We start from the raw sequence: 19,722 nt of genomic DNA on the forward strand, positions 1-19,722 counted from the left end.
CTGCTGCGGCCATCTTTGTTAAGGGAATCAAGAAAGTGAAGCCTTGCGGTTTCACTTCCTGGCTCCCTACTTCGCATGCGCAAAACCACTGGTCCCTGTTGACTTTCTGGACCTGTGTGTCTCCCAGAATACAGCGGGGGGACTGAGTAGGCGCTGGATGTGGGGTAGGTCATCGAGGTGATCTATGCCCGGAAGTGGGAGCAAATACCTGTATTACACAGGTATCTGCTCTCTCCTCCCCCTGAAAGATGCCAAATGTGACACCGGAGGGGGGGGGATTCCAAAAAGCGGAAGTTCAATTTTTGGATGGAACTCCGCTTTAACTTTTAGCAATTTGGACAAGCCAAATAAAGTGCAAGAAATTAAACTGGATTGGTTGTTAGGGCTGCATGTAAAATTATATTCAAATCAAACAAGAGGGACCATAAATATTTCCTATAAACAGGACATATTTCCATTTACATAACCACAAAAGTCCTTTAGGCTGGCTAGCATATCACCCTACAAGGTGGTACCATGCCAGATTTTCATTTTTTTCCCCTAAACAGGTAACCATGCCAGATTGTTATTACATCAATAATAAACAGTGGCATCATTGCAATGAAATTACACAGATTTTACTATCCTTTATAGTTTGCACAAGAAGCTCTCTTTCAATAGTGCTTAAAAACTCAAAAGCTATTACCATTGTCGAAAAAAAAGCGACAAAATAAAAATTGATACTATATTTCGAGTAAAAAAACACCCTTGTTTACGGATATTATGTGTTGATTTTAAATCACAAAAGTCGCAGCCAAGCAAAACCATTCAATTAGCAAGAAGAATTAATTTGAATAATACCCTAAAGTTAACTAGGCAAAGCTTTCTGCAAAAGATCATGATGTTATTACCGTATACTGTACTTTAACACTTTATTTATTCACTGTCGGTGGGGCTGATTTACAGGCAATAAAATGCAATCACTACACAAATGCAGCAGGAGAATCATTCGCTAATGGAAGTTTTAGCAGAGGAGAGCACTGACAAGAGCTAATTCTTCTCCACTCTATACTTTATCACGGTAAACATTCACTAACGTATACATTAAGGAAAAGTTAAATACGTTACGACCCCATAAATAGCTCTATCAGTCAATAGGATACTTAGTGTAAAAGGACCAGACTCTATTGGTCAATTAATACTTAGGTAATTATTACATAAATTCAGGCTGGACAGAGATGGGGGCGATCAGATGTGCCCAGTTCATGTAGGACGAGAACAGTCATTAAGAGAGGACAGTGAATTTATAACACCACAATCCATATGCTGTTAGAGGACATGGCTCTTCTTCAATATCTTATCCATCAAATAATTTTGATTCTATCAGTCACATTTTCTAAAGTACTTTATTTACCAAAATGCTCTAATTTCAGAGCTATATGTTCTACAAAAATAGTTGGCATCATTCTAAACTTACAACATGGACTGTAGTGTTTCATCTCAGGATACCCTTTCTATAGGACATTTTTGTTTTTTACCTTCAGCCAATGCAGTCACTGTACCAAGTTCTGTTGGAAACACCAGCGGGAGTAAAGAGTAGTTTTACAGTGTGTAGTTAGGAGCTTTGCCAGGATTGGACCCCCGGCTCCTCTTCTGCGTGTTGTGCTCCTATGTGTGTGGTTGTGAGCGCCATTGGGAGGGGTATGGGCGACTCATTTTGGGGTTTTGGGGATACCACCTCTTTACATTTGCTACTGTCCATATGTTTTTTTTTTTGCTTTATATGTTTACCAGTTTGTTATGCTCTTCAATATCCAGATACCTGTTTTTAAACATTTGCTTCTTTGAATTATGTAGGTTATGCATTTGTGTCCTATACATTCTCTCCTCCTTTATGGAAGTTATGTTGTCCTATGCTGTACCTACTTCTGACTGCATACGCTGCACTTTTTTTAGTTCTATAAACCATTTATGAAACTAAATGGCAAGGATCCTAAAACAGGGTGGACACAGACAACACATTTTCCAAAGTGTCTGGTTCAAGAGACCACCAATACCTTCCTGGCTTTAGAAATCAAAACAAATACATTATACTTAAGGATCAGAACAAAACATTTTTAATTTGGAGGGCTTCTTTCTCTATGTCCTGAAATTTACCAAAGGTCACAGATATATATAAAAGGTAGTACCGATTTAGGTATTGGTCTGCTTTAAATAATTGGTTCATAAATACAAAACAAACCCATGTGAGTTATAGCCATAAAGATATTTTTGGTGCACAGCTTTTACTCATATGGTTCAGACTAGCAATTGTCAAATACGTTGTCTGTGCATACGTATTTAAATGCCATGTCAAGGGTAAGTGGTCAGATAATTCCCTGATAACCAACTTACCACCAGATCCAAGCCTACGGACAGATGTAGACTATATGTTCTCATAGTATGGCCACTATGGACATTTTGAAATTATCCTTCTTATACTGAAATCTACACTTTTTTTTATTACTGAACCCTTTTATAGGGGAACAATAAAGGGTTACTGTACACAGAAGTACATTTTTTATCTAACATGGAAAACCACTAAGAGTTAATGGCACGTGAAAAGTCTAAATTGGTTAGGTCAATCGGCTCCATGTGCACAATTATTATTGGTCAGGTGCTGTATAATTTTACAGACTCTGGGTTTTAAATTGCTCAAAAGGAAATGTACAGATTTTATGTTTCCATTTGGGCACAACACATACACAAAAAGCCTTGTCAATACAAAAATTCTGCAGGCGATTTGATGACTATTGACGGCACCAGGTAAATTTGAAGATTTCCCGATAGTAACAACTAACATGCTAAGAATGTGCTCAGACGTAAAGGAAGACAACTAATAAAGACTATTTGCAAAGTTAATGGTTTCAGTGTCCTGCTTGGCAACATTACATTTGCTGGAAAGTAGGATTTACACAGTTTTTATTAAATCCTTATAATTTAAGTGGCAATAGTGTTTTATAGTCAAGCATTTCAATCCTTAAAAAAAGAAATATTTTAAATTATTACAAAGAAATTGTTCTGTGCCTCTTTCTCATTTGCTGTCACCCTGAAAGCAGGATTTGAGAAGTTAGGGAGACATTGTGTAGTTCATTTTAGTAATTATTACGCAACAAATTTTCCTCCACCTTCCAAATGCTCTATTGCAGAAAAAGAAATTAATTCTGTAATTGGAAATAGAATGAACGTGTAAATTACAATTCTTTCAAAAGTACTGTGTGTAATATATCCCCTGCTCCAAGTGATAGCCATTAGCTTTCCACTATATCAAAAATGACTAGATCTGGCTGAAAAGAAATTCATATTTCTGAACTCCTTTTAATTATCTTGGTTTCCACTATTTGAATCTATTTCCCATATACATTTGGCACAATCCTACTTAAACTCATATATAATGCCCAGGAGTCCTGTTATGAATTAAATGTAGATCCTAAAATCAAATCAATTCAAACACAATTCTTTGTGCTATTAAATCTTGCTAAACAATTTATCATCACAGCTCCATTAAAATTATGACCTCATCTGAAGCAAGCAGCTTTGCCTCTTTTGTTCTAATAAAATTACCCAAGAAAGTCATCATTTAGCAACTCTTCAAGAGGTTAAACAAGTTTTATTGTTATTTAAAGGCACTGCAAAACAGATGTCATAGGGATCCTTAAGTATATACTCCCATCCACTATACAGTGCCTTCTAATCTCTAGTGTACACACAGTACAGGTTCTTTGGGAGGGTAAGCAGTGAGAACTGAGCTGCTGCGAGAAAGACTCCAATTGCTTCAGTGCTGAGGATGAATTGCTCTACAGTGCCTGCAGTTACAGGGAAAAGAGAGGTTATTATTTTGTTTTAAATTTTAATTTACGGTTGTTAAGCATATGGAAATACTTTAATGTCCATAGCTTGGCCACAAACTCACTTTTAAGAAACTCTGTTGCTAAAGCAAAACAACAAGCTAATAAAAGCTACAAGTAGCTTTCAGATGGACTAATAGACATTAAAAAGGAGTCATTCACAGTAATTTCTTGCTCTTGGCCTGGACAGCTGCAAATCATACACCAAGTGTGTTTACAGTAAGTCTATGTGGAGCAGGTGGGGTAGTGGATCAACCACTCTGACACAGCATCCTACAGGCACTGCATAGCTCTTATAGCGGAGCTGCACTTTTTTGGTCAACTCAACCAAAAAAGGGACATTCAGTATAAGGTAGAAAACATTATGTTAAAAGTACAAAGGATTATTCCTAGGGTCGCCACACAAACATACTCTGAAGGTTGTACATACAGAAGTTCCAAAATAAAAACTTCAGGCCCCTTTCAAACTAGTGAACCGATTGGGGTCCTCCTGTCAGTTTTTCAGGCGAACCCGATCATACTCTACAGTCTCCTCTAGGGATGCGCTCCCCATCCATCTGGCGGATCGAATGGCAGTCGAATGTAAACAGACCCATACAGTCTTGTTACATCTGACTGCCCATAGAGGAGAGCAGGCTGTGTCTACTCTGCATAAGCGGAGTGAACAGGGGCCAGCCATCCGTCTACTTGGCAGGGATCAGTAGACAGATTCCAGGCCGAGCTGGTGCTCAGGGGCTTAGGGGCCTAAGTGTTAAATTAAATGTTCTTCCACAAAAGAGGAGATGAAAAGATAAAATTCATACAACAAGCAGAAAGCAGGATAATCAGATTCTTTAAGTCAACAAAAATTTCCAGAGAGTAAAGAATACTTCTTACCTTGCCCAGCATCCGGCCCAGAAAATAATAGTGCCTGGCAAAGGAATCCCCCACTAGGGTCTGTGCAGCAGGGTTGGGATACAGCAAACCCTCATTAGTAGTTTTAAAGAATCCCTGATTAGGATTAAAACCAGATTTAAGTAACTCATTTAAAAATTCTCTAAATATTCCACCACCATCGATCCCAGCTTCATCTAGGCCATGCGCGTTGAGTAGATGGACACGGATTCTCTTCTTGAGATCAGGTTCTGCAGATATACAAATTTCATAAAAATGTAATACACATGTTGATTGTATAATACTAATAAACCGGCATAATTCTTTTTTTTTAAATGCATGTAAACCCCATCAATGACCTTCTTATATCTGTTCCCCTTTGGTCAGGTAAATATACAACTGAATGAGTTTTTCTAGATGTGTTTAATAGGTGCAATAAAAAAATGTTGATCAACAGAAATTCAGAGCTGTCCTGTGCATACTTCCTGTTTATTATCAAAGAGCCCTCCTAGTTCTAATCTTTTTCATTTTGTGAAATATAATTGAAAAATCTAAAAGATTTGATCTTTTAAAAACATCAAGCCTGGTCAATTATTCTACTATAAAAGAGATACCTTAAAACAAATCTAAACTAAAAAAAAAAAATTTTTTTGTACTTTTTTTACTTTACTTTTACCTACAGGAGAAATGGACAATGGCAAATCGTAAGCCAGCCCCCAGTATTACCCTATTTCTGCCCAGCATTCCTTAGCTTTCCTAAGCAGTACTAGAAAAACACAGATGGGATCTTTGTCCCACAATGGACTCCAAGAAATGGATTTTACAGCACGAAAAAAAGGATTTTTGTACTCACCGTAAAATCCATTTCTCTGAGTTCATAGACGGACACAGCCTTCATTGACCTTAGGGTTATGCTTCTTCCTACCAGGAGATTTAGGCAGAATTCTACAGCACTTAAGGTGTTAAAAACTTTCCTTCATGCTGCTCCTCCCAGGGAGCGTGGCTCCCCCAGGCATAACCCACACCCTGCTTTAGCAGCCTCAGTTCGTAACAAGCAGTACAAACAAAGGAGGGGTGGGTGCTGTGTCCGTCTATGAACTCAGAGAAATGGATTTTACGGTGAGTACAAAAATCCTTTTTTCTCTTTCGTTCATAGACGGACACAGCCTTCATTGACCTTAGGGACGTCCCCAAGCAGTGTCAAAAAAATTCGAGGGGTGGGAAAAATAACACAGCAAAAACAGGTTACACCCCAAACAAAAACCGGAGTTACTCAACGGAGGAACTCCAACCTTAAACTGCCGCCTGTAACACCCTGCGGCCAATGGAGGCATCCGAAGATGCACTCACATCCACCATATAAAACTTTGAAAAAGCGTGGACCGACGACCAGGTCGCAGCCTTACACACCAGTAACACAGAGGCTTGGTGTCGGAAGCCCAAGAGGCCACGATCGCCCTGGTCGAATGCGCCGTGACCCGAAAGGGAGGCGCCCGCCCCTTCAGGGCGTAGGCCTGAAGCACAATCCGTCGGATCCACCTGGAAATGGTGGCCGACGAAACTGCCAGGCCCTTACTGGGACCGGACACAGACACGAACAGCGAGTCCGACATCCGGAACGGAGCTGTCGCCGACAAGTAAACTCGAAGGGCCCGAACCACATCCAAAGAATGTAAAGTGGCCTCCTTCGGGTTCTTCGGCTGAGGACACAAGGATGGAAGAACAATGTCCACATCCAAGTGAAAAGCCGAAACGACCTTAGGGAGAAAAACGGCTGCGGCCGCAGCACCACCTCGTCCTTACGGATGACCAAGCAGGGAGCCTTGCAAGACAAGGCCACCAGAACAGACAGACACCCGTCTGATCGAGGTAATTGCTACCAGAAATAAAATCACCTTTTGTGACAATAAAACAAAAAACCTCCCGAATGTCCTCAAAGGGAGCATCCCGAAGCACTGAAAGGACTAAATTCAAGTCCCATGGGGGTAATGGAGGGCGCACCGGAGGGGCCACCTGCCAGACCCCCTGACCCAACGCACGCACCCAGGAGTGCTATGCCAAGGGTCGCTGCAAGTAAAAAACAGCCAGAGCAGAAATCTGGCTCCTAACCGTACGTAAGGCGAGAGCCTGAACCACTCCCTGCTGCAAAGACAGCAGAATCCTGTACACAACGCATGTACGAGAGTGCCAGTTCATCTCCCCACAAACAGAGAAGTAGGCCTTCCATGTATGAGGAAAAAACCTACGTGAGGTAGACCTCCGTGCAGGCAGCACGGTAGAGACCACCGAGCCCAATAGGCCTCGGTCCTTAAGCCCCTGGCTCTCAACAGCCACGCCGCTAAGGCCGGTGGCTGTGAAACAGGGTGGAAGATTGGACCCTGTAACAGAAAATCAATTCCCAGGGGAAGACGCTAGGGGGCGTCTGCCAGCAGACGCACCTGGTCCGCGTACCAGAAGCGACGCGGCCAATCTGGGGCAATCAGGACCGATAGAATCCCTACAGCTTCTACTCTGCGCAGCAGGCGAGGAAGAAGCTTCCGAGGAGGGAAGGTGTAAAGTAGGCGACAGCAACCCCAAGGAGCCACCAACGCGCCTGACGCGTCCGCCCACGGGTCCTTAAACCTGGCCACGAACCGTGGCACCTACCGATATAGAGACGGGACGCTAGAAGGTCCACGTCCGGAGTGCCCCACTTTCGGCACAGACCCCGAAACACCTGCGGGTGGAGAGACCACTCTCCTTGGCCCAGTGCAGTGCGACTTAGGTAGTCGGCTAGCCAATTCCGTATTCCCGGAATGTACCCGGCCGATAGAGCCGGAACGGACCCTTCGGCCCACCGAAAGGATGCGCGCGACCCCCGTCGCTGCAACAGAACTCCGTGTGCCTCCCTGATGATCAACCTACGCCACGGACGTGGTGTTATCGGACAGGATCCTGACCGGTCGGCCCTGTAGATCCAGGGACCACCTGGTAAGGCAAAGCTTGATTGCTCGGAGCTCCAGAACGTTGATCAGTAGGCAGGACTCCACCTGAGTCCAGTGCCCCTGGGCTGACTGGGTGCCCCAAGCGCCCCTCCCCAACCGGAGAGGCTGGCATCCGTCGTGACCACTGTCCAGTGGCCTGCAGAAAAATGACTTTCCGGCCCGAAGCACCGGAAACGCCAGCCACCATACCAGGGGAGACATGATCAGATGACTCAACTGAATCTGGTAATCCAGAGATGACGGAAGCTAGTCCCATCGTGACAGCAGTTCCCTCTGTAGTACCCTGGCGTGGAATTGGGCATACGGAACCGCCTCGAAAGAGGCTACCAACTGACCCAGAACCTTCCTGCAGAATCGCAGAGATGACCGCTTCTGGGTCGGCAACTGCTGCACAGCAGATAGCAGAGTCTGAAGTTTTTCCGCTAGGAGAAAAACACTCCCGCCCCGGAGGAATCCAGGACCAGTCTCAGGTATCCCTGAGACGGAATCAACCCTGATTTCAGGACAATCCAGAAACCAGCCGAACATTCGGAGAGCCTGACACGTGATAGACACGGCTCCACCAATGCAGAGCTCGAAGAAGCTCGTAGGAGAATGTCGTCCAGACATCCCATGATAACAAACCCCCGCTGTCACAGCCGGGCCAGTATCGGTACGAGCACCTTGGCGAAAACCCGCCGAATGGGAAGGACACCATTGAAAATGGTCCCCCCCGACCGCAAAGCACAGAATCTCTGGTGGTTTGAGGATATGCAGGTACACGTTCATGACATCCAAGGATGCCAGAAAAACCTGACAAAAACAAAACGAGGGACTTGAGGCCCAGGATCGACCGGGCCCCATCCTCCATGGGGACACAAACAGAATGGAGTAAAAACCCCGAGACCGTTCCAACGAGGGAACTGGCACAATCACTCCCCTGACCAGAAGATCCTGGACAGCCCCTGACGGAGTCAACCGGCGAACCGGAGGAGGCCAGAAGCCGGAGGGAAAAAACCTGTTTGGCAGACAAGAGAGAAACTCAATCTTGTACCCCAAGGAAAACACTTCGCAATGCGAAGCCAGTCTCCCACCCGAGACACGGGCGGGAGCAGACCTTCAGGCGGAAGCAGGTATGTCCGCAGACTTGTTAGGCATGCGGTATCCGGTGCGCTGCTACCCCGCAGCGGGGATTCAAGCACCATGTAGACCTACCCCCACCGCACAGGGCGAGCGAAAAAACGCTCGGAGGTAGGCAAGGAGGGTCCTTGCACAGGGCGAGGTCCCTAGCCCTTCCCAAACCGTGGGAACAGCATGCGCTTACCACCTGTGGCATCCTCAATGATGCCAGTCAGGGAAGACCCAAAAGGACCGTTCACCCTTAACGGTGATCACCAAGGCCACCTTAGAGGTCCTTCTTCCAGCTCCTGCAGCAGGAGCTTCGCCCTTTTTGTCGGGGCCTGCCAGGGCCCCGGCCAGAGCCGGCCTCACCGCCGAACCCACCACCGTGAATAGGGAGCGGGCCACGGCCTCCACTCTCCTATCAGCGGGATCCTGAAATACAGGAGCCCCTTCCACAGGCAATGTGGTGGCCTTGCGCAGTCTGGACACAGGGGGGTCCACTGGCGGAGGAGAGACCTACTTTTTTTTTTTTTTTAAAGCCCCCCTCAAGGGGGTAACGGGTTGCAAAGTTTTTTGACAAACTTTTTGCGGTGCATCCCATTCCTTGTATAACATATAGTCCAAATAAGGAACACAAGGAAACACTTCAGCGATGCGTGGTAGTCTGCTGGTACTGACACGGAGGTGTCTCCGCCACATCCTCAATTTTTAGAGCCTCACGCACCGCAGAAACAAGAGCTCCAACAAATTCTTGCCAGCAACTGACTGCAGCAGAGTCATCCTCACTATCCATAAGGGTTAAAACCCGCAGCCTCTGACATAACAGAACCAGAAAAAAACAGCGATTCTGTGTCATCCCCAGAAGCAGGCTTCAGGGAGGGGGCGCTTTTTTACCCCCCATCCGGGCACTAGCTGCTTCAAACCTGGCAAGAAACCCAGGACAGCCAACATAACAGATGTGGCAGGGGGAGGGGCGGTAAGGGTTAACTCAGGCATAGCTTGAGTTCCATAGTGTCAGCGCTGAGTCACCCACCCTGCAAGGCAGGACAAAAAAACCCCACTGGTCACCTCCTTGCTGCTATTGCAGAGCATGGGGGCCCCCGGTATTCACCACCCCACCCAGCTGCAGAGGGAGCTGAAAAACCTCAGGTGTGCTCTGATGTGCTGACTGTGATGTGTATTCACCTCATGGAAGATTCACAGCACTAAAACTGTAACAGCACTAAAACTGACCAGAGGCTGTGCCGAGTCATCTCAGGGAAGAATCACATCGTTACCAAGGAGATTTCCAAGACGGCCGCTGTCTGAGGTAAAAATTACCTCATAGAACACAGCAGCACTGACTGCTTTGTTACCTCAGAAAAGAATCACAGCGTTACCAAGGAGATTTCCAAGACGGCCGCTGTCTGAGGTAAAAATTACCTCATAGAACACAGCAGCACTGACTGCTTTGTTACCTCAGAAAAGAATCACAGCGTTACCAAGGAGATTTCCAAGACGGTCGCTGTCTGAGGTAAAAATTACCTCATAGAACACAGCAGCACTGACTGCTTTGTCTGTTACCTCAGAAAAGAATCACAGCGTTACCAAGGAGATTTCCAAGACGGTCGCTGTCTGAGGTAAAAATTACCTCATAGAACACAGCAGCCCTGACTGCTTTGTCTGTTACCTCAGAAAAGAATCACAGCGTTACCAAGGAGATTTCCAAGACGGCCGCTGTCTGAGGTAAAAATTACCTCATAGAACACAGCAGCACACAGCAGCACCCCCCAGAGTAACAACACAGTCCCCCTAACAACACACGGGCCCCGGTGGTAACAAAGAAAACCCAGGAGGCCCCCCTTCACAGCCACTACCCAGTCAGGGGAAGGAGGGAGAGGAAGGGGAGAGAGGAAAGCAGGGCGGACCCTCAGTCGACCTCCCCAGGGAAACCACCAGCCAGACCACTTACCTGAGTAAGGGGCCACTACTTACCTGTCCTGCGACTACCCGGCTGGAGGTATCCCAGACAGAACCAACGTCCGTAAACGGCATGGCTGTCGGCCAGACACACTGTGACAAAGCCATAGAGACCGGTCATATGTGTGCCCTAGAACCAAAGTTCCCCGGCCGCCCCTGGAGCAATGGGGCCTGTCGTGGACGTCCCAAAGCTGAGCTGAGGGCCGGCACACGCTCGAAGGCCGAACATGGGGGGACTACAAGAGTCGAGGACCCAGCCTGTCACCCAGTCGGCTGTTGATAGAAGAATCGCAGGATTCAAAAATGCAGGAACAAAATAATAAAAAAAGCGAGAAAAATCGCCAGAAAAAAACTCTAGAGTCCAGGAACTCCAGAGATAGCCTTGACCTCCTGTCGTTAGGCAGAAAACAAACTGAGGCTGTTAAAGCAGGGTGTGGGTTATGCCTGGGGGAGCCACGCCCCCTGGGAGGAGCAGCATGAAGGAAAGTTTTTAACACCTTAAGTGCTGTAGAATTCTGCCTAAATCTCCTGGTAGTAAGAAGCATAACCCTAAGGTCAATGAAGGCTGTGTCCGTCTATGAACGAAAGAGAAATCATATTTTCTCTTTCTCACCCATTGAGCGACACATGACTTCAGATACATTCCGGACATCCAAAAGCAGTCCAACTGAGAGGTGGGCAACCCAATAAAAAAACATTAACTAGCCTCACTAGGAGGTCTGGGGACAGTCTGCACCTCAGGAGCTGCCTTACACTAGATAGGGGAACCTGCCAGCATTAACAGCCATGTATAAAGGGTCGTGAATTTTAGCCAAAATGCTAACAATTACCTGGTTAAGGGAAGGATATGGGAAGGAAACTGAAGCACCTTTCCCAGAAGACTGCTGAGCAGCAAAGGAGGTAGGGCCATTCGGCTGGTGAAGAAGTCCCAAAAAGTCCACCAAACCTACTCCGTTATCAGCAGAGAGCACCTGCAGCAGGAAAAAGGATGTTCTGTCTGCTGACAATCCAAGGAGGCACAGGGTCTTCGAGCAACGATCTCCACCGGCCTCAGTGGGTCTGAGGTGCAGAAGCTGCTCCTCTCAGTGCAGCCACTACCAGTTGAGGAGAGACACTCTTCAAGGCAATGTCCTTTAGAAGGACCATTAGAGTGAAATTGATATTCTTAGCATTATCCAGCACAGGGGTCAGACAATTTTCCCTGTTGCAGTGGGGACTTGAACTCTTTCCTGGAGGTGAAGGCACTCCAACACTAACAGAAGTAGAAAAATACATATGGATACCTCCACAATATAGGTTATTGGGGGATAACACACATACACTGACACAGATAGTATTACAAATTTGGGATAAAGTGCACAAGAAAAATAAAATGGAAATATAATTCACCATTGATAGCATTAAAGGAAAATAATTATTTTGCACCGGGGAAAAATTCAATGGGAGGGAATTGGATTAAAAAAGACAATGCACAGTTGCAGGACATAATGCAAGTAATGAAAAATATGCACCATACAAGAACTAAAAACAAAAAAGGGTTTGATGGATATAAATGAGTGGCGGTACTTCCAGCTTAAGCACTTCATAGCGGCACCCCCTCATCCGCTAAGAGAAGAAGATGATTTAACATCAATGGAGGGCCTATGTAATACGGAAAACGTTTTTCAAAAACATAATTTAAAATGATCGTGTGTGGGCTTCACATCATTTTTCAGGTTCTGAAAAACGACAAAAAAAAAATTCGAACATGCTGCATTTTTTAACATCATGTCATTTTTCAGGTTTTAAAAAATGATTGTGTGTGGGCTAAAACGACGAAAAAAACTCATAATGGAGTAAGCACATTCATCACGGAAAAAGGAAGTAGAAAAATACTTCTTTCCCTTCCTCTGAGTAGGCTTGAGGCACTCCAGTTCATGAAATTTCCCAGAGATTAAACAAACCTCTGATCAGATCTCCTATGCTAGGGCTGGAGCAGGCTCAGGCTTCCAAAAGGGCCCAAAAGGCAATGTTCTCCTAAGACCAAACAATTTGGATGCTCTTTGGATATGTTATCTGCATCTCAACAGTGCAACCACAGTGCCATGCATATCTGTATAGACATACAAATGTAATCCAAATACAAATGTAATCCACCCTGGGTGAGAGGAGAACTTTGGAGGGAATAAATCCACTTCGGTAAGATCTGATAAATTATGGTCACTTTCAACACAGGACAGAGGGCAGAACAGCCAGTTCAAACAGAGATTTGAGGAGGAATTTTAACTACCTGTCAGAATGAACATGCTTTTTTAAGAGACTTTTGGTGTTCCTTTATGGTGTTCTTATTAATGTGTTTGTAAAGCTTACGTTTTTTTTTTTACATTATAACAGCCCCAATCCTCCTCTTCTTGGGTCACTGCCAGCACTCCTGGCTCCTCCTCCCCACCGAGTGCCCCCCAGAGCAAGTCACTTGCTCTAGGGGCACTCGTGTATGCATCGCTCCCGAGCCCTGCTCTGTGTGTCCATAAAAACATACACAATGGCTCATGCTGCTGTATCTGAGTAAATGAGGAGCGAGAGAGCCTCAGCTCTCATGCAAATCACTGGACTGGCTTCAAAATGTATTTGTGGGGTATATGCGAGGGGCAGCTGCATGCAGAAGGTTTAGAACACAGAATGCAATAAGGTAAAAAAAACCTCTGCCTTTACAACCGCTTTAAAGTGGCACACTGGATAAACCACGGTGAGAATACTTCCAGCACACTCTCAGATGGGGCCGAGACCCCTCAGGGTGCTTCCAGTCTGCGTGGAGGAATACCTTGAATAGTGGGTGCAAGAAGAAAGTCTTTGCAGCAGTAGGAGCTCTAAAAGACCTATGACTGGAGACAGCAGGCTCCTCCTCCGAATGCAGGGCAGTATGCTCTGAAATAATAAGGTCCAACACAACCTCCAGTAACTATGAGCTGCCAACAGGAGATTGCACTGCCGCAGAAAAAGACGGAGTCAGATATGGTCATTGGGACCAGTGGTCCAGTCTAATCGAAGGTCTCTAGAAATACAATAAAAAGTCCCTTGCCATGTCCTCAGGGACCCGATGGAGCGGAGGAAGACTCCATTGTAGAACACCTTGTAACATGAGAAGTACCAGGTTCTGTAACTGTGCTGGCTGCGTCAGAGAATACTTTCTCTGCATAGAGGTAAAAAACTTTTCAATAGCAGCTCCCCCTAACCACCACCCCCCCTTCTAAACACTTACATCTTCTCTTCCTGATCTCACTGGAGGCTCTGACGGCAGCGGGAGACATTGGCTCCTGCTGCTGTCAGTCAAAATCTGTGAGGAGAGAGCGGTGGCAGGGCCAAGCCGAGTGTCTATGAACAAACACAGCCTGGTTCAGGAGCATGCACACACTAGTACCCCTATAACAAGTGGCTTGGTATGGGGGCACTTGAAGAGACGCAGAGAGCGCCATTGGAGGACCCCAGAAGAGGGGGCTCGGGACACTCTGTGCGTTACCACTGCACATAGCAGATAAGTATAAATCGTTTTTTTATTTTAGAAAACAATAGGGTTTACAATGACTATAAATAAAAATAGTTAATATTGACTGAGAGAGTGAAGTTCCACTTTAATGACAGTGTGACCACTAGTATGAGAGGTGCCCACTATAATTTGCAGTGACTGTCTAAAATGTTGGAACTCTTTCAACCTACAAGCAACCATTTACTAAAAGGAAAGGCAACAAGCTCTTCAAGTAGCAAAAAAACTCGGCCAAAAGTCAATCAAATCAAGAAGAGATTTCGTAGTCAGTCTCTGGACATAGTTGGGGAATTCATTTTCAGCCTGTTGTGGTCAAATACACATCTAATTCACTGAAGTTGGAATAAGAGCCACCTGGCACTGTTTGGATCACTACCTAATGGAGCTTTTTTTTTCCCCAACTAAATTTTTATGTGAATAACACTTTTTCTTATCTTGTGCACTATGGGCCAGATTCACAGAGGAGATACGACGGCGTATCTCCTGATACGCCGTCGTATCTCTGAGAGTATCTATGCGACTGATTCATAGAATCAGTTACGCATAGATAGCCCTAAGATCCGACAGGTGTAATTGACTTACACCGTCGGATCTTAGGATGCAATACTTCGGCCGCCGCTGGGGGGAGTTTGCATCGTTTTCCAGCGTCGGGTATGCAAATGAGGTTTTACGGCGATCCACAAAGGTTTTCGCATTCGTTACGTCGTCGCTAGTAATTTTTTTCCGTCGCAAAGTTAAGCATGCTTTTACATGGCTTAACTTTAGACGAGCCATGTTAAAGTATGGCCGTCGTTCCTGCGTCAAATTTCAAATTTTTTTTTGCGCAAGACTTCCGGGAATACGAAAGTACGTTACGCACGTCGCCGTTCAAAAAAATGACGTCACTTCGCACAAAGTACGGCGGGAATTTCAAAATGGAGCATGCGCAGTACGTCTGGCACGGGAGCGCGCCTAATTTAAATGGTACACGCCCCATTTGAATTAGGCGGGCTTGCGCTGGACGTCTTTACGATACACCGCCGCAAGTTTACAGGTAAGTGTTTTGAGAATCAGGCACTTACGCTGAAAACTTGCGGCGGTGTAACGTAAAGACGATACGTTACGCCGCCGGAGTTTTTTGTGAATCTGGCCCTATATTCTTGCATTTACACCGCATGATTAGATTTGTTTTATGGCGTTTGAATCATGTTATTATTGGTTTATACAACATTTATACACGTTTAAGTAGTGTATTATACACATATGGCAGCGCAACACTGCTAAATTTCCAATTACACATCTGCCATTCTATTAGCAAGTTTGAATTATAAATAACTGCTTTATACCTTGCAAATAACACACAGTTTGTACATTTGAGATTGTACATTTAAAAAGAAAAAGCTAGGAGCATCACACAAAGTGTTACTTACAGCTTATCAACCAATCTGAAATCAAAATGCTTAGATGTGTATACTCCGTTTTGGGCCAGTGCTAATTCAAACAAGCATTATTTAATGTGGGCAATAGAGTTTTGTGTCTGCATATAAGCAAACTAACAAAATAGTGATTTTTTGTGGACACTAACCGTTTTCCGGTGAAAGTTTGTCATAAGCATCCTCATATATATAATTTCGTCTAATGGTGACATTGATTCCATCCAAAAATGGTCCATCGCCTTGTACTTCTTGCTTGTCCGCATAGATCAGCCTTTGGAAGATCTGGAAAACATTCAAAGTTAAAAAAATTCCTTCCAGGAGGACATGGGGATGTCATGGCACACTTGCATTTCTGATTCCACAGTAGATGATAGAAGGGTAGCTATTGACAGGAAAATATCTCCCCAAGCACTCTAGAAGCATTTATTATTTTCCCCCGAAAAGATCAGGAACTGGACATTTATTGCAAGTGATTCTTGAAACTGGTAGAACTGCTTGGACCAGTAATAGCTAGGTTAAGTTTACAATAAACTATGGTACATAAGTTTTATGGCAGACTCAGACAATCACTTTGCACAATTATATTATAGAATGTGAAAAACAGTTAATCCCACTTCATTTTTATCTAAAGGTTCTGAAATAAGAACTTTTTATGTGCGGTTCAGTGTGGTAATGATAAATGTACTAAATATGTTAAACACGACCCACTGACATGATTTAAGAAAACAGGAGCCAAAGTGGACCTGATAACCCCAGGATCATTATTAAAACCTTGAATTAGTCTGCATCCATTTTTATTATTCAGCTCTACCTCTTATTTCCCAAACCAACAACAAAGGCATAGATACATAACAGGTTTAAGCAGAGCTAACATAAAATAACCTGCTTCCCCAGATTTGTTAAAAGTGCCAACTGAATCGAGATCCGCTGGAAGCCACTTACATGATCTCTTCTGATCAAGGGGGTCTTACCTTTACTCTTTCCTCAAAAGGTACTACAAATGGAAGTTCAGTAAGTATTGCTAATTGTCTCTCCTCAGACACAGAAAGGGGTGCTGGCTCCATGCCCACTGAAACATAGGAAAACATCAGCAGTTATATAAAAAAAGAGAAAGGAAGGGTTTTATCTGCATTTTATAGATCAACTGTTAACCACTTCATTACTGGGCACTTAAACTTCCTTCGTGCCCAGACCAATTTTCAGCTGTCATTTTGAATGACAATTGCGCGGTCATACAGCACTGTACCCAAATTATATTTTTATCATTTTTTTCCCACAAATAGAGCTTTCTTTTGGTGGTATTTGATCACCTCTGCGATTTTTTTTTTGCGCTATAAACATAAAAAAACTGAAAATTTAGGAAAAAAACACAATATTTTTTACTTTTTGTTATAATAATATCCCAATTTAAAAAAAAAAAAAAAAAAAATTTCCCTCGGTTTAGGCAGATATGTATTCTTCTACATATTTTTGTAAAAAAAAAATCGCAATAAACGTATATTGATTGGTTTGCGCAAAAGTTATAGCGCCTACAAAATAGGGGATAGATTTATGTTTTTTTTTTATTTTTATTTTTTTACTAGTAATGTCGGCGATTTGCGATTTTTTTGTCAGGCCTGCGATATTGCGGCGGACGTATCGGACACTTTTGACACAATTTTGGGACCATTCACATATATATAGCGATCAGTGCTATAAAAATGCACTAATTACTGTATAAATGTGACTGGCAGTGAAGGGGTTAACACTAGGGGGTGAGGAAGGGGTTAAATGTATTCCCTGGGTGTGTTCTTACTGTGTGGGGGGAGGGGACTGACTAGGGTAGGTGACCGATGCTGTGTCCCTATTTAAAGGGACACAGATCGGTCTCCTCTCTCCCTGACAGCACGTGGAGCTCTTTGTTTACACACAGAGCTCCACGTCCCTGCTGTCACTGACGATCGCGGATGTCTGGCGGACATCACGGCTGCCAGGCACACGCATCGGCTCCTGAGCGATGCGCCGGGCACGTTGTTTCCCCGCTGCGCGCCCCCAGCGGTGCGCACGGGGAATGACAACAACAGGGACGTCCACCCGGCACTTGAGAGCCGCGCTGTGGACGTCTTTTGTCCATAGCGCGGATCCCAAGTGGTTAAAGGGGTTGTAAAGGTTCGTTTAAGCTAGTGCATTGTTGGTTCACTAACCTTTTCCTTCGATTTCCCGTCTAAATTTTTTTTTTCTTTGTCTAATTTCTCACTTCCTGTTCCTCCTCAGTAAGCTTGCCCCCATCATCCGAGGCATTCTGGCTGGGGGTTAGTCAGCATGCTCACCCCCTCACTTGGGACTACATCCCTGCGGGGAGTCGATGTGGTTCAAGGCAAGTGAACCAACAATGCACTAGCTTAAAGGAACCCATTTAGAAAATAAAAAACCTTTACAACCCTTTTAACTGTAGCTACGACTTTAAAATAGGCCTAAACTGTAAAATAAAAAAGTACCTTCATTTAAAATGCACCTTTTTCCACATTAATATAATTAACCTGCTAGCATGACAAAAAAATCAAGACCACTGAAGTGCCAGCACACACTTATAAAGCACACCCTATAAACCCAGCATGCTTCTGCAAGGCAAATATGGCCTCAGCGTGCCTCTACAAATCCTACTTTTGCCATCATCCTTTGGGGGACACAGCTTATTAATGATTAAGCATTGTAGGGTTACACTGCCACCAACAGAAGAAACAGATCTAAAAACTATAAAGGCCTTTCACTTTAAGTCTATAATTCCTCCTGCCTGCTCGGTTTTGTGTAGTGTCCTTAAGAATGTGGACGTGTGTTCTTCAGCTCTGCTGTATTCTGTTTGTTCGGGATATTATTCTTCTATCAACAGCTGCTGGTAGATTCAGGTCAAGTAATGAAATAAAGTCTCTGCAGTCAGCAAACGAGTGTAGGTTTTCCTAGTGCATTTAGAAAACGTGTTCGTGTACATATTTCAGTTCTTTTAGTATACTAGTTTATTTCTGCAAGGGTCCTTTTGTTGGCAGCGATTACCTGCCGGTTTTCCAGATCACAGGACTCCACTTTTTTAATCGGGCATGTATGTCTGGGGATACCTATTGGGTCCAAAACTGAGTCAGTATTCCGGTCTCTGAAACCTCATTAATGTGCAAGTTCCTAGAATGCATGTGCTGTCTTGGGGTTTTCTCTAGTTGGCACTGAATCTACATGTCTGGTATTGCTACTTAAACTGCTTATCTACCACCATAAGTCGTAAAATGGTGAAGAATGGGCATTTATTTTGGTGGTTTACAAAAATGGCACTGCAGAAATCACCTTCTAATGGATAATGTTCCCATTAATGGCTGTGATCTGAGTTGTCATCAGACAGCTGGGATCACAGACTTGGTGTACAGAGCCGAGCAGTGCGGCTCTGTAACTTGCAATCGCTGTCATGGCCATCTCCAGCCTGTCTTTGTGTGACCTGTATTTTAACACCTTAACTTCCCTTATCCTGCACATTAAACCTCTCATCTCCATCCTTCCACTATATGCGAGTTGTACATGCCTCTTTACTTCTTCCTTTCTCTGTGTATAACCTGTACATTAATGATGTTCTGTATCTAGTGTACTATTACCAATTTTTTTTTTTTATTCTTTATGAAAGGTGAAAATATATATACACACACACACAGCACAAATGAGACAATCGCCTGTGAACATGCTCTGAGACAGGTCTGCAAATGATAAATAACAGGAGTTTTGCCAGCAGGGGTGACTGAACCAAGTTTTTCACAGGTATATCAAAAATAGGAATCAATAATAAAAACAGAATCATGATTTACCACCTCACTAGCATGTTTCATATCCCAAAAAATAATGGCAATTGGGGAATGCCAAATTTAGTCTGCAAGTCTCTTGGTTCAACAAAAAGTGGATCATATTTGTCTCCAGGCCACAGGTTCCATTGGCGAATGCAGCAGATATCCTGGTAATACCATGGTATCAGCATGCCCCAATCGTGTCTT

At 44.3% G+C, this 19,722-nt stretch overlaps 1 protein-coding gene across 3 annotated transcripts in view; it reads right to left on the minus strand.

Moving 5' to 3' along the window:
• Nucleotides 1–19,722, minus strand: part of UBE3C (ubiquitin protein ligase E3C) — a 158,127-nt gene that overhangs the window by 44,352 nt on the left and 94,053 nt on the right. For all 3 annotated transcript variants that reach the window (XM_040352702.1, XM_040352699.1, XM_040352700.1), the window contains exons 17-19: nt 16,690–16,787; nt 15,868–16,000; nt 4,743–4,990 (exon numbers count right to left, since the gene is read on the minus strand). In XM_040352702.1, coding sequence (XP_040208636.1) covers nt 4,743–4,990; nt 15,868–16,000; nt 16,690–16,787 — 479 coding nt within the window. The remainder of the gene's footprint in view (nt 1–4,742; nt 4,991–15,867; nt 16,001–16,689; nt 16,788–19,722) is intronic.

The sequence above is a fragment of the Rana temporaria genome, chromosome 5 (assembly GCF_905171775.1).
Source record: "Rana temporaria chromosome 5, aRanTem1.1, whole genome shotgun sequence".
Taxonomy (NCBI): Eukaryota; Metazoa; Chordata; class Amphibia; order Anura; family Ranidae; genus Rana; species Rana temporaria.